Source organism: Halichoerus grypus, chromosome 7 (genome assembly GCF_964656455.1).
Source record: "Halichoerus grypus chromosome 7, mHalGry1.hap1.1, whole genome shotgun sequence".
Taxonomy (NCBI): domain Eukaryota; kingdom Metazoa; phylum Chordata; class Mammalia; order Carnivora; family Phocidae; genus Halichoerus; species Halichoerus grypus.
This window is the reverse complement of record NC_135718.1, coordinates 90,837,880-90,863,609: the sequence shown is the minus strand read 5'-3', so window position 1 is coordinate 90,863,609 and position 25,730 is coordinate 90,837,880. Positions and strand designations below refer to the sequence as shown.

The following is a 25,730-nucleotide window of genomic DNA, read 5'->3' as shown; positions in this document are numbered from 1 at the left end:
CCCTCAGATCTTGCTCTGAATTAGGAGCAAATATTTTTAAAAATTTACATGTTGTGTATGAACACATGTTTATTTAAAGCGTTCAAATCCTACAGAAGTATAATTAAAATGTATTGAGCTTTTGTATATGTCAGCTATCCTGCTAAGTATTTAATTTTCTTATTTATTTATTTATTTTTAAGATTTTATTTATTTGAGAGAGAAAGAGAGAGAATGAGAGAGCACATGAAAAGGGGGGAGGGTCAGAGGGAGAAGCAGATTCCCTGCCGAGCAGGGAACCTGATGCGGCACTTGATCCAGGGACTCCGGGATCATGACCTGAGCCAAAGGCAGTCGCGTAACCAACTGAGCCACCCAGGCGCCCTTAATTTTCTTACTTAATTATAAAATAACCTGTTGAGGGACTCAGATACTTGTATACCAATGTTCATAGCAGCGTTATTCACAAAACCTGAAAGTGGAGACAACCCAAACGTTCATTAACTGATGAATGGATAAAAAGAATGTTTTGTATGTGAATATTTATAAACTACATGTAAGTAATATATAAATGGAATATGATTCAGCCATAAAAAGGAATGAAGTTCTGATACATGTTATAACATGGATGATCTTTGAAAACATTATGCTAAGTGAAATAAGCCAGCAGTAAGCTACATATTGTACTGTATTCCACTTGTATGAGGCACCTAGAACAGGCAAGTTCATAGAGAAAGAAACTAGATTATAGGTTTCCAGGGGCTGGGGGAAAAAGAGGAGTGGGGAGTTACTGCTTAATAGTTCCATAGTTTTTGTTTGGGTCGTGAAAAAGTTTTGGAAATAGATAGCAGTGATGGTTGCACAACACTGTGAATGTAGTTAATGTTGCTGGTGTATGCTCAAAAGTGGTTAAAATGGCATATTTTGTTAAATATATTTACCACAAAATAAAAGTGAAAAAACAACTCATTAACTTAGGTTCTATTACCTCCATTTTGCAAGTGAAGTTTAGAAAAGATAAATAACTAGTATGAGATCATATAACTAATAAAGTGACCAACCCTAGCCTTGAACCTGGGTACATCTGACCTCAGATTCCATATTTTTAATCAATAATTTTAATCAAATAGTTCTCTGCTTTCAGTAATAAAAGTGAAAGTCCTTCTGTCCTATTCCCTATTTCCATTCTCTTTCACAGAAGTTATCTCTATTAATTATTTGACCTGTATCCTTTTAGGCCTTTTTCCTGTGCATCTACTTAAGTATATGTGTCCATTTACAAATGTGTACACCGTTTCTTTTTTTAATGTAATTGTGGTAATTTTCTACATATTGTTCTTTGACTGCTTTTCTTATTTAATATGCCCTAAAGATGCTTCCCTGTTAATTCACATAGGTCTACTGCATTTTTTTTTATTGACTGCATAATCTTTATTATACAATTTACAGTATAATTTGATACCATTTCCTTACGTGTCTTAGTTTCTGGATTTTTGTTCTAACATACAGTGTTACAGGACTTGTTTATCTTTGTGCATTACTTAAGAGTAGATACACAGAAGTGGGGCAAATGGAATACACATTTAAAATACTAAAAGTTGGGCGCCTGGGTGGCTCAGTCGTTAAGCGTCTGCCTTCGGCTCAGGTCATGATCCCAGGGTCCTGGGATCGAGCCCCGCATCGGCCTCCCTGCTCGGCGGGAAGCCTGCTTCTCCCTCTCCCACTTCCCCTGTTTGTGTTCCTGCTCTCGCTCTCTCTCTCTCTGTCAAATAAATAAAATCTTTAAAAAAAAAATACTAAAAGTTATTGCAATGTTTCCTTCCCCAAAAGTCTATACCATTTTAAACTCCCAATAATGGTATTTGAGCATGCCTGTTTTCCAGGAACAGGATATTATAAATCTTTTTTTTTCTTCCTATCCCACAGTCAATAATTATTACTTATATTTATTTATTTATATAATATATTAATCTCTAATTTACTTCCAGGTGTTGGACATTTTTCATATGATTTTTTTTATTACCCATTCATATACCCTGCTCATTTTTCTAATGCTAGTCTTTTATTAATGTGTAAAAACCACATGTTCTTTATATTAATTCTTGTTAAATAAGTATTTGATGCAAATTCATTTTTTCATTTTTTTTTAAATTAACTTTGTTCATGTTAACTTTAATCTTACATAAGACTTAAGTTTTTTTTTTTTTTTTTTAAAGATTTATTTATTTATTTGACAGAGAGAGATAGAGCAGGAACGCAAGCAAGGGGAGTGGGAGAGGAGGGAGAAGCAGGCTTCCTGCCAAGCAGGGAGCCCGATGTGGGACTCCATCCCAGGACCGAAGGCAGACGCTTAACGACTGAGCCACCCAGGCACCCAAGACTTAAGTTTTTATGTGAGTAAGTTTAGCACATTTTTTCTTTTATGGCTTCTGGCCATATGGCTCTGTTTTGGCTAAGAAAGTATCCTGCACTTCAAGATTACAGGAATATGCTCCAGTACTTTTTCCTAGCAGTACTTCAGTTTTTACAAACATTTATTCCTTCAATGATATTATTTTTTGAGTTGTATGAAGTGTAGGTTGATTCCCCCCCCCATAGTCTGTCTTTCCCCCCGATTTGAAATTCCTCTTGAATTTACACTAAATTTTCAGATAATTGTGGACGTATTTCTGAGCTTATTTTTGTTTTGTTGGTCAAGGGTTCAGCAATATACGACACATTGGACAAATCTGGCTCATGGCCTGTTTTTGTAAATAAAGACTTATTGGAACATAGACCTGCCCATTTGTTTATATATCGTTATTGTTTGCTTTCACGATACAAGGGCCGAATTTTGACAAAGCCTAAACTATTTACTGTGGCCTCTACAGAAAATTTGCCAACCTCTATATTAATCTCTTTACCATACTCTTTTATTTACTATAGCTTTATATAATGTTTTGATATCTGATAGGAATAAACCCATACCTATCTACTGTTTGTGATGTAAAATATTTTCTTGGTTACTTTGCATTTGTCTTGCTGCTAAGCTTTAGAAACAGCTCCTAGCTGTTTAGAAACAGCTTAGGAACCTCAATCAAATATCATATTGGGATTTCTTTTTCTTATTTTTTAAAAGATTTTATTTATTTGACAGAGCGTGTGCCTGCGTGAGCACAAGTAGGCGGAGCAGGCAGAGGGAGAGGGAGAAGCAGGCTTCCCGCTGAGCAGAGAGCCTGATGCGATGCGGGGCTCCATCCCAGGACCCTGGGATCATGACCTTAACAATTAACTGACCGACTGAGCCACCCAGGAGCCCTGGGGGTTTCTTGTTTGTTTGTTTTTTTAAATATTTTATTTATTTATTTGACAGAGAAAGAGACAGCGAGGGAGGGAACACAGCAGGGGGAGTGGGAGAAGGACAAGTAGGCTTCCCGTGGAGCAGGGAGCCCGATGTGGGGCTTGATCCCAGGACCCCAGGATCATGACTTGAGCCAAAGGCAGATGCCCAATGACTGAGCCACCCAGGTGCCCCTGGGGATTTCTTTTTAATGCATACTTTACAAAAGTAAAACTTTTCAAAGAGATTAGATACATTTTAACTATAATTTTCCAGTTTTAAAGCATTTGATTAAGTACTCGGTGCCTGGCTCATTGTAAATGCCCAGTGAATGCGATTTGTACAAATGGTCCAGAATTCTTTGTACTGTATCTTTTGCTTCAGACTGCCTATTAGCTAGGTGTGTAGATATTCATTAACAGATCTCTATCACCCCTTAGCTGATTGCATCTGTGTGAATTGCATACATGATAGATGATACAGACCAGGTTGTATGTTTCTAAAATGATTAAGGGCCAGGAAATATTCCTAAAACATTAAAATACCATTGTAATATTCCTTTTTTTCCACAGGCCTTTGATAAATATTTACATTTTAAGAGACCACTGGGTTCCCAAATTAACTTCATTTTGTAGAATTATATATTCTGTTTATCTCTCTGAGTAACTGATTGGAAATGAATTGGAGATCAGTAGGGATATCATTCATGGATTAGTTATGTCATTCAACACTAAATGTGAATTCTTGGCTGAAAGAGCTATGTAAACAAAGTGTACTAATTTTCTTAGAGCAAACTTTATCTGATACATTAGCTTGACTAACTTTTCTTTCCTAAATTTGCAATAGCGATTTTAAGTTTTACTTCTCTTTTTATGCCTTCTTCAACAACTCCAAGTCAATATTTTTCTGCCCTTTCTGATCCACTAAAGACAGTCTGCTAGAGAGTCTGGGTTCAAATCCCAGTTCCTTCGTTTATTTGACTAAAAGCCAGCAAAGTTATCAAAAATTAGTCAAAAAGTAGTAAGAAAAAACTAAGTGAAATAATTTAAATTCTCTTGCTTCTGTTTTCTTGTTTCTAAAGTGAAGCTAATGATGGCACCTATCCTCAGGAGTTGTTGTGAGGCAAGTTGGTGTATGCAAAGCATTTAAACAGAACTTGTTACATAGTAAGCTTTTAGTAAGGAATTATCATTATTCTTTTGTGATTTTAAAAATTATTATTTTGTGCTGGTTTTCAAAAATTGTTTCCCATGTTGTAGTCTGGTGTCTAAGATCTCTTAAGACTAGGGATAGAGTCAGGATTATGCCTATGCTTGCTTGCTTTCTTTTTTTCTTCTAATTTAAAGTTTCCATAGAGGAGAGGAGGAGGAGGAATATAAAATGCTGAGCTTGTTAAATGGAATGAATCTTAACATGATGAATACTATTCTGATGACCTAATTTGGGAGAAGCTAGAAAAGTGGTACAGACATGTATAGTTTCAGTTAATAAATGCAGAGGTAATGTTATTGACTAGGGTGGAACTTGACACAATTTCTGCAGAATGTTATCTGTTACAGGATAGAATTATATTTTGAATTTGTGCTTAATATTTGTAACACTCAAGGTGTGCTTATTAGCTGTAAGTTACAGAGACTCCAAGTAACAGTGGCTGAAAGCACAAGGACATTTACTGTTAAATCAGAAGTCTTGAGGCAGGCAATCACAGAGTTGGTTCTCTGGCTCAACAGTTTCAGAGTTGGATTAGCGGGGCTTTCTGCTAATGGGTACAGGACAGCTCCTGGAAAAGCACACCATCACTGTAACATCCTAAGGAGAAAGGAAGGGAGTCTTTGGGAAAGGGTTTTCTCCTTATTCTTCTTACTCATCAGAGAGAAAAAATTTCTCAGAAGCCCTCAGGCCCTTTACCTCATTGGTCACAAGCAGGTTGCACACAAAGGCCAGACCAAACAATGGGAAAAGGGGGAAGGGGTGGCCATGGTTGGCATGTATCAATTATAATTCAGCATCTGGGGCAGAGCATATGGCTACCCCCCTCCCCAAATCTGGGGTCCGTTAGTGAGGAGGAAGGGAAGAAGAGTTGTTAGGAGGTAACTAGACTGTTTGCCACGATGCCACAATATTCATTTATTTTACAGTGATTTACAGAATAACAGTTTTTTTTTTTTTTTAAGATTCTATTTATTTATTTGTCAGAGAGAGAGCACAAGCAGGGGGGGCAGCAGGCAGAGGGAGAAGCAGACTCCCCGCTGAGCAGGGAGCCCGATGCGGGACTCGATCCCAGGACCCTGGGATCATGACCTGAGCCGAAGGCAGACGCTTAACCGACTGAGCCACCCAGGCGTCCCCAGAATAACAGGTTTTAAAGTAGTGAATGAAACAGATCTATTCCCTTGAATTCCTGAGACTTTTTTTTCCTTGTCATTTTCCTTTTCAGTTATGCTCTTGTTGGGATATTACATAGGCATTTTCTTGTCCCCTGAATGCTCATCATACACCTTAGAACTTAAAGGACCTTCTTCAGATCATCAGATTTTTAAAATACATGTTTTGAGATCCTTGAAAGAAAGTAGCTCAGCTTAAAAATGTTTTATTCTTGCAACTCTGCATTAGTATTTCTAGTTTCAGAGAAAAGGAGAATCTGGGGTCCAGAGAGGAGTACATTTATGATCCAATAGGTAATAAGTGGCACTAAGAATTCTTTTAATAATACCAGCTAATAACTTTTGAATCCTTCCATGTTCCAGGTACTTTACTTATTATAGATCTTCCTCGACTTATGATGGAGTTTCTTCCCACTAAACCCATCGTAATTTGAAAATATCCTAAGTTGAAAATGCATTTACTACGTCTAATCTACCGAACGTCCTAGCTTAGCCTGGCCCACCTTAAACTTGCTCAGAACACTCACACGAGCCTGGGCAAAATCATTTAACGCTGAGCCTGTAAAAGTGCTGAATATCTGACATAACTTATCCAATACTGTACTGAAAGTGATCAATGGAATGGCCCTAAGTGTACCTGTTGTTTGCAGTCGTGATTGCGGGGCCAACTGGGAGCTGTGGCCGCTGCCCAGCATCTCGGGACATGATCTTATCACTAGCCTGGGAAAAGATCCAAATTCAAAATTCCAAGTATGGTTTCTACTGATCGTATGTTGCTTTCACACCATTGTAAAGCCGAAAATTGTTAATTTAAACCGTCTTAAGTTGGGGACCCTCTGTACTTAGCATTAGTTGTTTATTACGTCCCCGTGACTGAGGATTATGAGGTACAGGTGCCTGTACAGATGCGTAAACTCCCCCCTTTCACAGTCTCACAGGTGGTGAGGGTCAGTCAGACTAACTCTTCAGAGCTTCGATGCCAGAGCCTATGTTTTTTTTTTTTTAAGATTTTATTCATTTATTTGACAGAGAGAGACACAGCGAGAGAGGAACACACGCAGGGGGAGTGGGAGAGGGAGAAGCAGGCTTCCCGCTGAGCAGGGAGCCCGATGCGGGGCTCGATCCCAGGACCCTGAGATCATGACCTGAGCCGAAGGCAGACGCTTAACGACCGAGCCACCCAGGCGCCCCGAGCCTATGTTTTTTTTAAGATTTATTTATTTATTTATTTATTTTATTTATTTTTATTTTTTAAATTTTTTTTATTATTTTTTTTTTTAAAGATTTTTATTTATTTATTTGTCAGAGAGAGAGAGAGCACAAGCAGGGGGAGCAGCAGAGGGAGAGGGAGAAGCAGGCTCCTCACTGAGCAAGGAGCCCGATGTGGGACTCGATCCCAGGACCCTGGGATCATGACCTGAGCCGAAGGCAGACGCTTAACGACTGAGCCACCCAGGTGTCCCAAGATTTATTTATTTATTTTAGAGAGAGTGAGCAAGTTGGGGGAGGGAGAGAGAGAGAATCTTGAAGTAGATTTCCTGCTGAGCACGGAGCCCGACATGGGGCTCGATCTAACGACCCTGAGATCATGACTTGACCTGAAACCGAGAGTCTGGTCGCTTAACCCACTGAGCTGCCCAGGCGCCCCCCCCCCCCCAAAAGCCTACACTTTTAACCATTAACAATTAACCGTTCTGTTTTCATGTAAATGAAATTCTTCCTTTAGCCTTTCTATGTAAGAAAGTGATTTAATGAAATTTGCTAAAAATCTGTAGAATAAAGTAGCTGGTTTGTTAACTTGCAGTCACTTGTTGTTATGAAAGTCACATTTATTGTAGGAATGGGAAAGTTTTAGAGTAATCTTTAGGTGAGATGTTTTTAAATCTGTGCAGCATATTTAAATTTTACCCTGTCATTTGAACACCATATTCTGAGTTCTTGTTTTTGCTGTGTGTCATAGGAAGTAGAATTTCTTGATGCTGGGTACAGGTTCGAGGATGTTCTCAGGATGTCCTGTGGCTTAAAAGGCTTTTTTTTTTTTTTTTTAACGAGGTGATATTTTCTTTGCTGACATATAATTTGGTTTAAATTTATACTTAATAGTAAATACTGAAATATGTCTATATATGAAATACCCTTTAGAAAATGATTTCTTAATCTAAGTTTATGAGATATCTAGTAATCTTTTGTGTGGTATTTAAAATTTGAAGTATATGTGCTTTTTCTGGGGAGGAGTTCATAGTCTTATGCTATATTCTTGAGGAGGTCCAGGATTCACCCGTAACAGCACATCCTCCCCCCTCCCTGTTAACCTCCTCCTGTTTTGGAGTTATTGGTTTAGAGTGTTTCTTTTTCTTTTCTTTCCTTTTTTCTTTCTTTCTTTCTTTTTTTTTAAGATTTTATTTCTTTATTTGACAGAGACAGAGAGAGAGACAGCAAGAGAGGGAACACAAGCAGGGGGAGTGGGAGAGGGAGAAGCAGGCTTCCCGCCGAGCTGGGAGCCCGATGCAGGGCTTGATCCCAGGACCCTGGGATCGTGACCTGAGCCGAAGGCAGACACTTAACGACTGAGCCACTCAGGCGCCCCTCTTTTTCTTTTTAAATAAGGTTTGGATACTTAAAAACAGGTATAGAGAAGTAAGTTGGTGACTTAAATGATCTGATAGCACATGTTATGACAACATAACATTAAATTTCAGTGACTATAATTTTCATTTCTTGAAGTTTTATTTGGTTAATTTTCATAATTTGTTTTCTTTATCATTTATATTCTATCTCTTTAATCATTGTTACCCACTTACTTTATGGTGTTTTCAGATTGTATTAATCTCATGAGTTCCTGGGTACTAATCTGTTTGTTTTGATTGCCAACTTTTCATTACAATGGTGGACTATTTCCTCACTGGGTTTAAAGTTTTAGATTGCGAGCTCACTTTATTTTTTATTATGTTATGTTAATCACCATACATTACATCATTAGTTTTTGATGTAGTGTTCCATGATTCATTGTTTGTGTATAACACCCACTGCTCCATTCAATACGTGCCCTCTTTAATACCCATCACCAGGCTAACCCATCCCACCACCCCCTCCCCCCTAGAACCCTCAGTTTGTTTCTCAGAGTCCATAGTCTCAGAGTTTCTCAGAGTCCATGGTTCGTCTCCCTCTCCGATTTCCCCCCCTTCATTTTTCCCTTCCTACTATCTTCTTCTTCTTCTTTTTTTTTTTATTTTAACATATAAAGTATTATTTGTTTCAGAGGTACAGGTCTGTGATTCAACAGTCTTACACAATTCACAGCGCTCACCATAGCACATACCCTCCCCAATGTCTATCACCCAGCCATCCCATCCCTCCCACCCCTCACCACACCAGCAACCCTCAGTTTGTTTCCTGAGATTAAGAATTCCTCATATCAGTGAGGTCATATGATACATGTCTTTCTCTGATTGACTTATTTCGCTCAGCATAATACCCTCCAGTTCCATCCGCGTAGTTGGAAATGGCAAGATTTCATTCCTTTTGATGGCTGCATAATATTCCATTGTATATATATATACCACATCTTCTTTATCCATTCATCTGTCGATGGACATCTTGGCTCTTTCCACAGTTTGGCTATTGTGGACATTGCTGCTATAAACATCGGGGTGCACGTACCCCTTCGGATCCCTACATTTGTATCTTTGGGGTAGATACCCAGTAGTGCAATTGCTGGATCATATGGTAGCTCTATTTTCAACTTTTTGAGGAACCTCCATACTGTTTTACAGAGTGGCTGTACCAGCTCGCATTCCCACCAACAGTGTAAGAGGGTTCCCCTTTTTCCACATCCCCGCCAACATCTGTCATTTCCTGACTGGTTAATTTTAGCCATTCTGACTGGTGTGAGGTGGTATCTCATTGAGGTTTTGATTTGGATTTCCCTGATGCCAAGCGATGTTGAGCACTTTTTCATGTGTCTGTTGGCCATTTGGATGTCTTCTTTGGAAAAATGTCTGTTCATGTCTGACTGACTTATTTCGCCTAGCATAGTACCCTCTAGGTTCATTCATGTTGTTACAAATGTCAAGATTTCATCCTTTTTATGTGTGTGTAATATTCCAACACACATGTTTATGCACACGCACATCACATCTTCATTCATTCATCTATCAGTGGACACTTGGGTTGCTTTAATGTCTTAGCTATTGTAAATAATGCTGCAATAAACATAGGGATGCATATATCTTTTTGAATTAGTATTTTTATGTTCTGTGGATAAATAGTAATGGAATTACTAGATCATATGGTATTTCTATTTTTAATTGTTTGAGGAACCTACATATTTTCCACAGTTGTTGCGCTGATTTGTACTCCCACCAACAGTGCACAAGGGTTCCTTTTCTCCACATCTTTGCCAATACTTGTTACTTGACTTTTTGATAGTAGCCATTCTGACAGGTGTGAAGTGATATCTCATTGTAGGTTTGATTTGCTTGTGGGATTTTCTTTTCTTTTCTTTTTTTTTTTAAAGATTTTTTATTTATTTGATGGAGAGAGGCACAGCGAGAGAGGGAACACAAGTGGGGGCGGGGGAGTGGGAGAGGGAGAAACGGGCTTCCCACTGAGCAGGGAGCCCGATGCTGGGCTCAATCCCAGGACCCTGGGATCATGACCTGAGCCGAAGGCAGACACTTAACGACTGAGCCACCCAGGAGCGCCCCCCTCCCCGTTTTTTTAATTGCTTGTGGGATTTTCTATGTCGATAATTAAATCTATCTGTGCATAGTAACAGTTTTCTTTCTTCTTTTTCAGTCCTTATGTATGTTACTTCTTTTCCTACTGACTGACTTGTATCATTATTAAAATGTTAAGTAGAAGTGATAATAACGATTATTTTGATAGAAGACATTCTTATTTGCCTCTTGATTTTTAAGGACAATGTTTTTAACATTTTTCTTTTAAGTGTTATGTTTGCTCTTCTGCTGCTGCTGTTGTAGCTATCAGTTATCAGGCCATGGAAGTTTCCTTTTGTTTCTCATTTGTTAAAAGTGTAGTTTTTAAAAATAGCATGAATGGTTGTATAATTTTATTGAACAGTGTTTATATATAGATATATTTATTGAAATATTGATATTTTTAATCTGTTTCTGTGATGAATCATGTTAATCAGTTTTCTAATATTAAAACAACCTTGCATTCTTGGGATAAACTCAACTTGGTCATGTTATTTTATTTATAAATTGCTTGATTAGTTTGACAATTTGGTGAGACTTTTTGTATCTGTATTCATGAACAACATCTGTATTTTTGGTATGAGGTTAGGATGAAATGAGTTAGACAGCTTTCCCTCTTGGTTTATTCTTTGGAAAATTTTGTTTAATATGGGGATTACCTCTTAATGTGTTTAGTTGAACTTGCAGGTAAAGCTGTTCAGGATTGGTCTTTTTTTTTTGTAGAAGATTTTTATACTAGTGATTCAGTTTATTTATCAGTTCATATTTTTAATTTTTAAAAAACCAGTTATTCTAGGAATTTGCTTACTTCTACATTTTCAAATTTATTGGCATAAGCTTTTTTTATTTTAAAGATTTTAGACCTTTATTTATTTATTTTTAAAAGATTTTATTTGACAGAGAGCGACAGTGAGAGTGGGAATACAAGCAGGGGGAGTGGGAGAGGGAGAGGCAGGCTTCCTGCTGAGCAGGGAGCCCGATGCGGGGCTCGATCCCAGGACCCTGGGATCATGACCTGAGCCGAAGGCAGATGCTTAACGACTGAGCCACCCAGGTGTCCCTATTGGCATAAGCTTTTAATGATATTCTCTTACCTAAATCCATTCAATCTCAGCAGCATCTGAAGTTTTGTCCAATTTCTCATTCCCGCTATAGATTTTTCTTTTCTTTTCTTTCTTTCTTTCTTTTTTTTTTTTTTTTTAACTATTTGAGAGAGAGAGCATGGGCAAGAGAGAGCACAGGCCAGGGGAGAAGCAGAGAGAGAGGGAGAAGCACCCTCCCTGCCGAGCAAGGAGCCTGATGCGGGACTTGATCCCAGGACCCCAGGATCATGACCTGAACAGATGTTTAACCGACTGAGCCACCCAGGCACTCTATTGTTTTTTATTAGTTTTTTCAACGAACCATCCTTTGGCCTTGTTGAGCCTTTCTCTTATATGCTTATTTTCAAATTAATTAATTTTATTTATTTTGCTTTCTTTTTGTTTTCTTCTACTTTGAGTTTATTCTTTGGTCTAATACTTCATTGTCTGTTTAACACCTTAATTTTTAAGATGTCCTTTACCAATGTAAATATTGAGAGCTTTTTTTTCCCCGCCTCAGTATATACTGGTTTAGGCTGTATTCTAGAACTTTTGATGTATAGTATTTTGTTACTATTAGTTCTGAATATTTTCTATTTATTAATTTCTTCTTTAAAATAATTTTGGATATCAGAGCTTATGGTTTTTCTTGGTAACTTTTCTGTTATTGATTTCTAATTGCACTCTACTCATATAATTTGGTTTTTATGTTCCCAGTACTTTGAAATTTGTTGGAGGTAGTTTTATGTCTTGGCATGTTGTCAAAATTTGTAGAAGTTCTGTGTGTGTTTTATAATGATATTCTCCAACTCATAAGTGGAGCATTACATGCATGGTGCTTTTTTTTTTTTTTTTTCCTGCTTGAGCTATCAATTACTGAGAGAGTTAATAGTAGAATCTGTGAAGGTAAGTTTGTTTCTTTTATGTCTGTCAGTTTGGCTTTACATATTTTGAGGTTATGTTATTGGGTGTATACAAGTTTAGAATCATTGTTACATCCTGGTTAGTTTGACTTTTTTTTTTTTAAGCTCTATGTATGATTCCTTTTAATCTTTATTCTACTAATGCCTTTCTCCCTAATATCTCTTTTGCCTATTATTAATATGTCTAACTTAGTTATTTGGTGGGAGGGGAAGGGTTAATATTAGCCTCTACTTTTTCTGAAATTTTACATGAATTTGGGGAACAACCTACTAAAACAAGAAAATCTCACAGAATTTTATGGAGGACAAGCAAATCTAAATACTATGTATTTAGAAGACTGATTGTAAAATATGCAAACTTCCAGCCATATTGGTAAGGAAAAACAATGAAAAAAGACCCAGATATACAGTATTAGCATCTAAAAGGGATCAAACCTATCTATATTGTAGAGTTTTAAAACAAAAGAATATTTCACTTTAATGCAGCATATAAATTTGTAAAAAAAATAGAATTAACAAAGTTATCACAGAAAGAAATATAAAATATGAAAATGACAGTTATATGAAAGAAGTCAATTATTAAAAGCCCACTGAAAAGATATCTTCATTAGCATGTTTTATCGGACCTTATAGTCAGAGTCCCTGCTTTCATCTTCTAAAAGTTTTGTAGTTTTGTTTATCACCTTGAGATCTTTAAACAACCTGGATTTTGTTTAGAGAATGAGAAAAGAGAGAAAGCTACTAAACATACTTAATGAGGTTGATTTATCATTGGTCCCAAACCAGATGAAGACAGTATAGAAAAAAGATAATTGTAGACAGTGTTGTTTATGAAGTCAAGATGTTAAATTTTAAAATAAAATCAGAGCAAAGCAATGTCATCTGTGTATTAAAAACATTACAACCAAGTATGGTTTATACTAAGGTATATAAAGATGATTCAACTTTTAAAATCTTTTTAATATACCAAATTAAAAGAATGAAATAGAAAACCAAATTCTCTTCACAGAGTTTGTAATTAACAGTAATATCAGCTGTGTATGAGAATATCTGTTATTTATACTTCACACACCTACAAACACTGGTGGTTTCACTTTTTTTTTTTTTTTGGCCTATTTGATTAGTAAGTAATAGAATATTTCTAGTATGTTTATTTGCATTTCTCTGATTTCTTTGAGTGCCATTTTCTGTTTATTAGCCATTTGTATTCACACTGAACATTTTAAATGGAAGAGGAACACTTATTGCATAATTTGTTTACTTGAGTACAGGGACTGTTTATCTTTTGTATCTCTAACATCTTATAAAATGGCTGGCATACAGCAGGTATTAGAAGATACTTTTTGAGTGAATTCAGTACATGATTAGTAAAACTATGAGCCTCCTGAAGAAATTTGTGATTTAACTCATTTTTGAATGCCTAAAATAGAATAGTTTTGCAATGTCAAAGAAATGGGATTTTTATCAGCAGGTTCCAGGAAGTAAAGAATAGATAGGATTACTTTTTAAATTTCTGTTAATGGTGAAGTTTTATGAAACTTGGAAAACTCACAAAATCTTTAGCCCTAATTACATATGATTTTATAGTACTCATTTGTGGTGCTTTCAGGGTATATGCTACTGTGTGGAAAAATGATGTTTTTTGCATACTATCATCCTTTGTACCTTTTCTGAAAGATCATTTTAACAAGCGTTTGCTTCCCTGAATTGTATTTCATTTACTCTAGTTTTAAAAAAGTCTCTTTGAGTCATTGAACACTACATCAAAAACTAATGATGTACAATATGTTGGCTAATTGAATTTAAATTAAAAAAGTTTCTTTTCCTGTTTTGCAGTAGTGTTTCTGAGGTTTGAAAAAGCTACATTTTTGACCTTTTAGATAAGTAGGATGTTACTCAAAAGAAGGTATACACGGAATTATTCTAGATTACAGATAACTGTAGTTGTCTGTGATGAAATGCTGTTGTTGGATTTAGGGTCGGTAATGAGACAAAGATATAGAGCATATACTTTATTTGGGTTCAGGTTATTTGAAAGTCTTGAGGTAGGAGGAATATAAAGTGAAATAGAAGATGTATTTAAAGAACTGCTAAATGTTATGTTGTAGGCTGCTGTGTGGTGTTTTTTAGCTATAGCTGGCAACTAGACCAGCAGTGGACTCATACTGGCTGGCTCCACATCTTTATTTTTAATTTATATATTCTATACCAACCCGTCTTAACCATGTATTTCTGAAATGCTGATACAGAAGCTGGGAAAGGGAGGGACACTAGTCTCAGATTACTGCTAGATAGATAGCAGTACTCATTCTGCTAGATAGATTACTTACTCTTCCTGGTGGTACCCTTATATCCCACGTACATCTTTGCAAATAGTTTGTCTATAAACTTTCCTCCAATTATGATGATGTATTTCCTTTTGGAACCCTGACTGGTACACAGTGGCCATAGTCTCAACAAGCTTTCCAGTCTGGGTTGTTCAAAAACCAATGTGCCTTAGTCATCTTATCAAAGTGTTCACTTCATTTGGTGCCATTGTTTTCTGTGTTGTCTTTCTCCCAGGATGAGATCCTCCATACCTTCATTCAAATATGATATTCCTTTGATCATATTCTCCTTTTGTGAATTCCAAATAGCCAATCTTTGTATCCTTTCCTTATTATCTAAAACACCATCACAGAAATCTCTACTAGACTGAGATATGCAATTTGGAATACCCTTCTTTTCTAAATTAGCTAGTTGGGCTAAATACCTTCAGAACAAATCAAGTTGTAAGGATTGGCTTGCCTATTTCATTCTCCTAATGCTCAAATAAATATTACTCTTGCTCCATGGAAGGAAGGGGAAGAGAGCAGTATCTATATATAATGACCCTTTAGTCATATTACTCCTTTTTGCATGAGAATGAAAAGGGACATGAAGGGAGGAAAGGAAGATAATTCTACATTTCTCTTAGAGGCAGCAGAACATACATTGATTTTATGATTTAAAAAAATGTCAGTTTATCCCCTATCATTAATACCTTGTATGGTATTCAAGGCCATTTACATTTTTCACTTTCTAGGTCCAATTTCTTTGTATTTCTTCTCAAAATTGTATAACAACAGTGGAATATTGACTGTTAACACCTCAACCGTTATTTTCTTGCCTCTCTTCATTTGCTTATATTGCTCCCTGTGCCTGGAATGTCTACACTGCAAACCCAGGCAAAGTAGCAAAATTCTACTTAGTCCTCAAGGTCCAGTTCCTGTGTTATTTTGTGAAGTATTAGTGTTCCATTCTCACCTATCTTGAAGCACTTTATATTTACCTCTATTAGAATTTCATCCCATTGTTACATTTTGTTTGTGTGTTTATGTCTGTCTGCCCTGAAGACTGAGCACTTTTTGAAGGAAGGTATTGTATTTTACTCATAATTGTTCGGACTCCAGTGATTGCCACCGTGCTTTATATAGTGTAGACTCTTGCTAAAGGGGTGTTAAAAGGGTAAATAAATGAATGAGTGTGAAAGAAATCTGAATTTACTTGGTGGGAATTGCTGAAACTCCCTCTTCCATAAAATTTGCTTTTACTTCTCGGACATTTGTGTTAAAATATATGTCTAGCATTGAGTGTTAGAATATACACAGTGTTCAACACGAAAAGGAATTGGCCTCCTTTGTACATTCCTGTTACTTTGCCTTATTTCATATGTTATTAGGTGTTTAAAAATATGTTTCTCACCAAAAACGTAATTCACATGCAAGAAATAAAGGAAATTATTTTCTTGTGGAAATTAAATCTATTTCTTCTTAATATAGTTTGATGGGATTATGAAATAGTTTGACTTCATGCTTAATCATAATTTGAATTTCTGTTGTTTAGGAACCATTGTGTATATATCTAATTTGCATCACATTTCATTAAGAAACTAATTGATGTTGTTCTTTTATTTCAGCCAAACCATTTACTTCTAAAGTAAAACAGATGCGCTTACATAGAGAAGACTTTGAGATATTGAAGGTGATAGGTCGAGGAGCTTTTGGAGAGGTAAGAGATAAAGTTTTTATAAAAGTTCTGCTAATTGTTTTGGAAGTAATTTTATACGGTTTCTGAGAGAATTTAACTGAAACATGATTTCCTTGCTGTTGTAATTGATATGATCAGTCAGAAAATATATATTAGTGTTTTGAATGAAATATTTCTACATGGAATTTTTTTCCAAGATGTTTTTCTTCTTCATCTGTCAGTGTAAGTTTGAGTATGCTTCTGGACTCTTCTGTTCCATGGGTTTATGTGTCTCTCCTTGTGCCAGTACCACACAGTCTTACATACTTTAGATTTAAGAAGTCTCAGTATCTGGTAGTGTATGTCCTTCAGCTTCCTCCCTCTCCTCCTCTGTTCTTTGGCCCTTGATATTTTCATGTAATTTTACAATGAGTGTTTCAGTTTCAGAATTACTCTTAAAAATCCACACCCATATATCTGCTTGAATTTTGATTAGGATTGCACTGAAACTGGAGATCAGTTTGTAGATAATTGATTCCTTAATAATACTGAGTCAGCCAGTTGATGAAGGAATATGCTATTCTTTGTCATTTTAATTAAAATTGTTAAATTTCATTTTCTAGTTGTTTTTTTGCTAGTAGTGAGAAATATAATGGAATTTTGTTTGACTTCATACTTAGCAACCTAGCTGATTTTACTTTTTCAATTATGAATTGTGTTGGATTTTAAGAAAATGTTTTATCAACATCTTTTGAGACACTTAAGACTTTTCTCCTTTACTCTGTTAATGTGTTGAATTACGATTTATTTTTTATTTTTTATTTTTTTTAAAGATTTTATTTATTTATTTGAGAGAGAGAGAATGAGAGAGAGTGAGTACATGAGAGGGGGGAGGGTCAGAGGGAGAAGCAGACTCCCTGCCGAGCAGGGAGCCCGATGCGGGACTCGATCCAGGGACTCCAGGATCATGACCTGAGCCGAAGGCAGTCGCTTAACCAACTGAGCCACCCAGGCGCCCTACAACGATTTATTTTCAAATGTTAAACTAACACTGCATTTCTAAGATAAGCCTAACTTTGTATTATCCTTTTTATGTTTCATTGCACTTGGCTTGCTGTGTGTGTGTGTGTGTGTGTGTGTGTGTGTGTTTAGATTCTTGGAGAGTAACTGGCTTGTAATTTTCCTACTGAAAATCCTGATCACATTCTGGTATTTTGGTTATGCGGGCCTCTTTTACTCTTCTCTGGAAGAGTTTGGGAAGATTGTTATTATTTCTTCCTTATATGCTTAGAAAATTTCACTTGTGAAACCGCTGGGCCTGCAAGTTGCCAGTGGGACAGTTTTAATTTCTTTAGTGGAAAATCAGACTGTTTGGATTTTCTTTCTATGTGTCAGTTTTCTAAGTTCACCCATGTCATCTAATTTTTCAGTTACTACTATATTTATTTTTGCCTCTCATTTCTTTTCATTTATCATGATAGAGCTTTATCAGTTTTATTATTTTTTCAATGAATTAACCTTTGCTTTTTAAATTTTTCTATTGTAGACTTGTTTTCTGTTTCAGTAATTGCTGCTTTTAATATTTTCTTCCTTCTACTCTCTTTGGTTTTCTTTTTCTTTCTTTTTAAAGATTTTATTTATTAGAGAGAGCGAGCAGCAGCAGGGGTAAGGGCAGAAAGAGAAGCCGACTCTACTCTCTTAGGTTTTAAGTTGCTCTTCTTTTTTGTAACTTTTGGAGATAGATACTTAGAGCATTGATGTCTAGCCCTTTTTTAAAAATGTGTATTTAAGGCTATATGTTTTCCTCTAAGCATCTTTAGCTATAGCTGATAAGTTTTGATATGTCATATTTTCACTGTTATTTTGCTCAAAATACAGTGTGATTTCGAATTTCCGTTGTATTTTCTTTCTTCTTCTTCTTCTTCTTTTTTTATCTATTATTTTAGAAGTTTGTTGTTCAATTTCCAAATACTTGGAGGGTTTTCTGGGTATATTTCTGTTACTGAGTTGCAGTGTAATTCCGTAACAGTCACTGTGTGATTTCAGTCCTTTGAAATTTGCTGTGCATTGTTGTATAAATATCAGTTAGGTTAAAATCATTAACCTTGTTTAAATCTTTCACATCCTTACTTTGTTATTTTCTCCTCTTGATCTCTCATTTCCTTAGAGAGGATTTGTTTATTTCTTTCTTTTAGTTTTCACTGATGACAAATATAAAGTTATTATATCTGCCTGGTGATTAACTCTTATCATAATGGAATGATCCTTATCTCTAAGTAATGCTTTTTGAGTTAAATTTTTCTTAATTTCATATTAATAGAATGATTCTAGCTCTTTTTATTAGTATTTGCATTAAATATCTTATTTCATCCTTACAGTTTTAGCTTTCTTTAATCTTATGGTATGTTTACTGTTAATTAGAATATAGGTTTTTCATTTTTTTCTTTTTCTTTTCTTTTTTTTTTTAAGTAAACTCTACCCCCAGCACAGGGCTTGAACTCATGACCCCAAGATCAAGAGTCACATTCTCTACCGTCTGAGCCAGCTAGGTCCCCCAGTTTTTGTTTTTTAATCTAGCCTGATAATCTCATCTTTTGATTGGAGTCCGTTGATATGTAATGGAATTATTTATTACTATTTGTTTTCTATTTGTCTTGCCCATTCTGTATTATGTGACTCTCAATTCCTGGTAATGGAGTATTTTAAATTATTCTCTCCCTCATTTATTAATTTCTTAGTTTTACTTTTTGTTGTTTTCCCTGGAGATTGCCACATGTATTCTTGGTAAATTTGTATTTTGCCACTTCTGATTTACCTGACTTCTACCTTTTTTGGGTCATTGCTGTTATGTCTTTAGTTGTACATATATTTAAAACCTCAAAAACTACTGTCCCTATTCCTTCACATTCACAGACTTTACATTCACAGACTTCCCTTTGATAATATTTTCATTTTGACTTAAAAATTCCTTTTACTGTTTCATCAGGTCTGCTGATGATAAAATGTCTGCTTTTATTTGTCTGAAAATATATTTATTTTGAGGTCTTAAAATTTTTAAAAAATGGAGTTCTATGCATACCTGACTCAGTGGATTTTTACATTTGCATGTACTTATGTAACCACTATGCAGACCAAGATAGGCACCCAATGCCTTCTCTGCGTGAATTAGCATCTCCATATTAACCATCTATGCTGACTTTATCACTGTTGATTTATTTTGCCTGTTTTTGAATTTTATCTTAATGGAATTATATAAGAAATACTCTTCTTTCTGGCTTATTTTGCTCAATATTATGCTTGTATGAGTCATCTTTGTATTAGTTCACAGTATTCCTTTGTATAAATATACTGCAAGTTATTTGTTCATACTAATGTTGGTGGGTATTCAAGTTGTTTATAGTTTTTGGCCATGTTAATAATGTTGTTATGAACATTCTTATACATGTCTTTTGGGAGAACGAGGCACTCATTTGTGTTTGATATAAACGTAGGAGGAATTGCTGGGTCATCGGGTAGGCCTTTTCAGCTTTGGTAGATAGTGCCAGATAATTTCCCAAGTGGTTACCAGTTTACCAATTTTTATCAATATACCCACCAACAATAAAGTTCCCAGTTGCTTCACAACCTCACCAACACGTGATTATTATTTTTTTTTTAACTTTAGCCATTTTCTTTTTTTGGGGGGTGAGTAATATTGAATTATGATTTCACTTTACGTTTTCTGATAACTCTTTAACTTAAGCCCATTTTTATATCACTGTACATAACTTAGATTTTTTTAAAAAGATTTTATTTATTTGACAAAGAGAGAGAGAGAGATCACAAGTAGGCAGGCAGGCAGAGGGAGAGGGAGAAGCAGGCTCCCTGCTGAGCACAGAGCCCAATGCAGGGCTCAATTCCAGGACACTGGGATCATGACCTGAGCCGAAGGCAGGTGCTTAACTGACCCAGGCACCCCGTGATTTTTTTTTTTTCTTGAAGGGCATATTCTCAGGTTGGGAGGTTGGGAGTGGGTGGGGAATTGAGAGTGGGTTGTCTTACTTATTGGTACATTCTGGATACAGGTCCTTTGCTGGAGATAGTGTGTGTGTGTAATAAATAAAATATTTCTTCCTTTCTGTGGCTTTTATTGAAAAGAAGTTCTTAAATTTAGTGAAGTCCAGTTAATTAAACTTTTCTTTATAATTAGTCCTTTTTGTGTTCCTTTAAGCAAGCTTTTTTTTTTTTTTAACCCCAAGGTCATGAAAATATTTTCCTGTGTTATATTCTATAATCTTTAAGCATATCATTATGCTTTATATTTTAGTCTATGATCCATCTGATACTGATTATTTTGTGTTTCTTGAGGTATAGGTCAAGGCTCATTTTCTTCTTTGTAGGTTTTATACATTTATTTATGAGTATTTGATGTTTGTGGATGAGCTTTTTATAGAATTCTGTTTTCTAACTTTGTTACTAGAATAGAAATACAATTGATTTTTTTTATATTGATATTGTATTTAAGGATCTTGATATATCCACTTATTCTAGATTACATGTAAGTTTTTTGAATTTTTCATAACCTTATTTTCAAATAATGACAGCTTTTTTTTTCTTTCCGAACTTTATGCCTTTTATTTCTTTTTCTCGTATTATGCAATGGAGAGGATCTTCCATAAAATGTTGAATTCAATGGTGAAAATAGAATTTTGTCTGGTTTGTGATTTCAGGGGGAAGAATTCAATAATTTACTGTTGAGATATAAGGACTTACACTCAATTACTATTGAGTTTGAAGTTTGCTGCAGTTTTTTTGTTTGTATTGTTACTCTTTTTTAGGTTAAGGTAGTTTTCCTTCTAGTCCTAGTCTGTTGAGAGTTTTTGCCTTGCATAGGAGTGAACTTTTATCAAAAGCTTTTTCTATATGTGTTTTGTTGATACGATTTAACTTCTGTATTTGGTTACTGTGGGGATTATATTGGTTAGTTTTAAAATGTACCAGTACTACATTAGTGTATATATCCAGTTGTTCCTGTGTATTTTAATATATATAGTTTGGTTTGATTTGCTTATATTTTGTTCAGCAGTTTTTTGTTTACATGCAGGAGCAAGATTGGCCCTTAATTTACCTATCCTATTAATTTTTTTTATATTCTGGAATGATATGCTTAGCTCATAAGACAGTTTGGGAAGTGTTCTTGGTTTCTCAGTTTTTTGAAAGTTTGTATAAGTTTAGTATTTCTTTGAAAACTAGTTAAGTCATCTAGGAGTGTGAGTTCTTTTTTGTTGTTGTTGTCTATCTCTTTTGAGGTAAATTTTATATATGTCAAAATACACTAATTGTGATATGTATAATGTGAGTTTTGACAGATAGATTCACCCTTATTGAAGATACAGAACTTTTCCATCTCCCTAGGAAGTTTCCTTCCCTGTTAGTTCCCTATAACTTCCATCAAGTGGCAACCACTCTTCTAAATTTTAACTGTGGATTAGTTTTGGGTTTTTGAAAATTTCATGTAAATGGAATCCTACCATATGTACTTTTTGGTATATGAATTCTTTTGCTCAGAATATGTCTGTGAGATCCATCCTTGTGATTGAATGTATGAATATTACCTTTTTGTTGCTGATTAGCATACTGTTTTATTAATATATTACAATTTGTCCATTCTTATGTTGATGAATGTTTGGGCTGTTTTTAGTTTTTGGGTATTAGGAATAAAGCTGATATGCATATTATTGTACAAGTATGTATGGAAATACATTTATATTTTCCTTGGAAAAATATCTACTACTGGCACTGCTCTGTTAATGGTAGGTGCATGTTTAAAAGAAACTGGCAAATTTTTTCTAATTGGGTTGTACCAATTTATATTCCTACCATGTTCCATGATTCTCACCAATACTTTTTCATTGTTAGTCTAGTGAGTGTGTATCTCATGGTATTAAATTGCATTGTTATTTGGATTTGTGTTTTATATCAACATAATAATGTGTTTTTGTGGCTTATTCACCATTCTTATATCTTCTTTGTGAAGTATGTGTTGAGATATTTTGCTCATTTAAAAAATTGAGGTATTTGTATTTTCATTATTGAGTTGTAGGAATTCATTATATTTTATAAAAGTCCTTTGTCAGATACGTTTTGTCAGTGTTTTCTCACAGGCTGTGTGGCTTGCCTATTAATTTTCTTAGAAATGTTTCCTTATGAAGTTCAAAAAAAATTTTTTTTTAAGATTTTATTTATTTATTTGACAGAGAGATAGCGAGAGCAGGAACACAAACAGGGGAAGTGGGAGAGGGAGAAGCAGGCTTCCCGCCGAGCAGGGAGCCCGATGCGGGGCTCGATCCCAGGACCCTGGGATCATGACCTGAGCCGAAGGCAGACGCTTAACGACTGAGCCACCCAGGCGCCCCTGAAGTTTTAAATTTTGATGATATAATTGAAAATTTTTTCTCTTATGGTTGTTATTTTCTATGTTCTTTCTAAGAAATTCTTGTTCATATTCAGGTCACAAAGGTATTTATGTTTTTCCCATAAAAGCTTGATAGTTTTACCTTTTTTGTTTAGATTGGTGATCCATTTCAAATTAATTTATGTATAGAGTGAGCTGGGATTGAGGTTCATTTATTTCCCAATGGATTTCCAGTTGTTTTAACACCATTTGTTGAAAAGGCTGTTTCCCATCTGTTGAATTACTTCAGCAGCTTTGTCAAAAAAATCAGTTGACCATATAATCTTGATCTTTTTCTGCTCATTCTATTCTATTTCATTGGTCTCTTTGTCTGTCCCTATGCCAGTCTCACACTATCTTGATTTTGATTCCTGTAGCTTTATACTATAAAGCTGAGAGCATGTAGTGAAGTCTGAGTGTAAGTCCTTCTACTGGGTTCTTCTATTCTAGTTTGCTGAGAATTTAAAAAATTTCACTAATGGGTGCTGAATTTTGTCATATGCTTTTGGGCATTTACTGAAATAATCATATAGATTTGCCCTTTTATTCTGGTAATAAGGTGAGTCATTTTGATTGACTTTTTAAAAATAGATTTTATTTTTTAGAGCATTTTTATGTTCATAGTGAAATTGAGTGGAAAGTGCAGGGAGTTCCCATATACCCCCGGCCCGGACTTATGCTCAGCCTCTTGCACTGTTGACATCCTGCACTCTAGTGATACGTTTGCTATAGTCGGTGAATCTGCATGGACACAGCATTATCAGCTGCAGTCCATAGTTTACCTTAGGGGTTGCTCTTGGTGGTACACATTGTATCGATTTCAACCGATGTATAATGATACATATCCACCCTTATAATATCACACAGAATTGTTTCACTGCCTTAAAAGTCCTCTGTACTCTGTTTATCATCCCACCCTTCCTTTGTCCTCTGGCTGTCACTCGTCTTTTTACTGTCCCCACAGTTTTGCCTTTTCCAGAATGTCCTATAGTTGGAATCATACAGGTTGTAGCCTTTTCAGATTGCCTTCTTCCATGTGGTAATGTTCACTTAAGTTTCTCTGATGTCTTTTCATGGCTTTTGATAGCTCATTTCTTTTTAGTGTTGAGTAATACACCATTGTCCAAACATGCCACTGGTTTTATTTATCTATTTACCTACTGAAAGACATCTTGGTTGCTTCCAACTTTTGGCAATTATGAATTAAGCAGCCATAAGTAGCCACGTGCAGTTGTTGTGTGGACATAAATTTTCACTTCTTTTGGGCAAATACCAAGGAGCATGATTGCTGGATGGAATGATAAGAGTATTGTTAAAGTTTTGTAAGAAATTGCTAAAATGTCTTACAACGTGGCTAGTACCATTTTGCATTTTACCAGCAATGAATGAGCGTTCCTGTCACTCCACATCCTTATCAGCGTTTGGAGTTTTCAGTGTTTTAAATTTTGGCTGTTCTAATAGGCGTGTAGTTGTATCTCATGGTTGTTTTAACTTGCAGTTCCCTGGGTGATGTTGGGCGTCTTTTCATATGATTTTTTGCCATCTATGTATCTTCTTGGGTGAGATGTCTGTTAGGATCTTTGGCCCATTTTTTTAATGGGGTGGTTTGTTTTCTTAATGTTGATTTTTAAGAGTTCTTTGTTTTGGATAACAGTCCTTTATCAGATGGGTCTCTTGCAAATGTTTTCTCCCAGGTTTGTTTTCTCATTCTCTTGACAGTGTCTGTTGTAGAGCAGAAGTTTTTAATTTTGGTGAAGTCTAGCTTATCAATTATTTCTTCCATGGATTATGCCGTTGGTAAATGATTGATTTTCAAATGTTAGACTAATCTCTGGGATAAATTCCAATTGGTCATGACTTACTGTCCTTTTGAGATACTGCTCTATTTAGTAGTTCCTTAGTATTTTTTTAGCTATTTTCATATCTATACTTAATGGAGAATGTTGACCTATGGTTTCTTTTTTATAATGTTGATGTCAATTTTTGACCTTAGTGTTATGCTGGACTTACAAAATGAACTGGTGGAGGGTTTGCCTTTTTTTTTTTTTTTTGGAAATATTTTGTGTATATTTGTTTTTTTTTTTCCCCTTAAGTGTTGGATAGAATTTACCAGTAAAACCATCTGGACTTGGGGTTTTTTGTGGAGCATATAATCCTACTAATTTAGTTTCTTGATGGTTACAGAACTATTCAGATTTTCTATTTTCTATTTTGTCAGTTTCAGTAAATTTTATTTTTCATGGAATTTTATTTCATTTAAGTTTTCAAATGTAAAGTTGCTCATAATACTCCTTTATTTTTTTTTTTTGATGTTTGTGGAATATGAGGTAATGCTCCATCTTTCATTGCTGATATTTATGTTTTATTCCTCTCATTCTTTGTTAGTCATGTTAGAGGTTGTTCAGTGTTATTAATTTTGAACAAAGCTACTTTAGGTCTGTGGATTGTATTTTTGTCACTTTTTTAAAAAAAGATTTATTTGAGAGTGCACACAAGCAGGGAGAGGGGCAGAGGAGGAGGGAGAGGGAGAAGGAAAGGGAGAGAATCTCAAGCAGACTCTGTGCTGAGTGTGGACCCCAACGTGGGGCTCGAGCTTACAACCCTGAGATCATGACCTGAGCCAAAAACCAAGAGTCAGTTGCTTAACTGACTGAGCCCCACCAAGGTGCTCCTATTTTTGTCACTTTATAACATAAAATTTTTTTGTTATTTCTTTTCTAATACTTTCTTTGGATTTGATTTTCTCATCTTTTTTCTAGCTTCTCAAGGTAGAAACTTAAACTTAGATCTTTGATTCTTTTCCATTCCAATTTAAGCATTAAAACTATAAATTTTCCTCTGAGCAGGATTAGGTGTATCCCACACATTTTGATGTTATATTTTCATTATCATTCATATCACAATA

The 25,730-nt window shown here is 35.4% G+C and overlaps 1 protein-coding gene across 18 annotated transcripts in view; it reads left to right on the top strand.

Annotated features, from left to right (window-relative positions):
- Positions 1-25,730, top strand: part of CDC42BPA (CDC42 binding protein kinase alpha) — a 333,148-nt gene that overhangs the window by 37,789 nt on the left and 269,629 nt on the right. For all 18 annotated transcript variants that reach the window (XM_078077878.1, XM_078077870.1, XM_078077877.1 and 15 more), the window contains one exon: positions 16,343-16,434. In XM_078077878.1, coding sequence (XP_077934004.1) covers positions 16,343-16,434 — 92 coding nt within the window. Of the gene's footprint in view, positions 1-16,342; positions 16,435-25,730 lie in introns of those variants that run through there.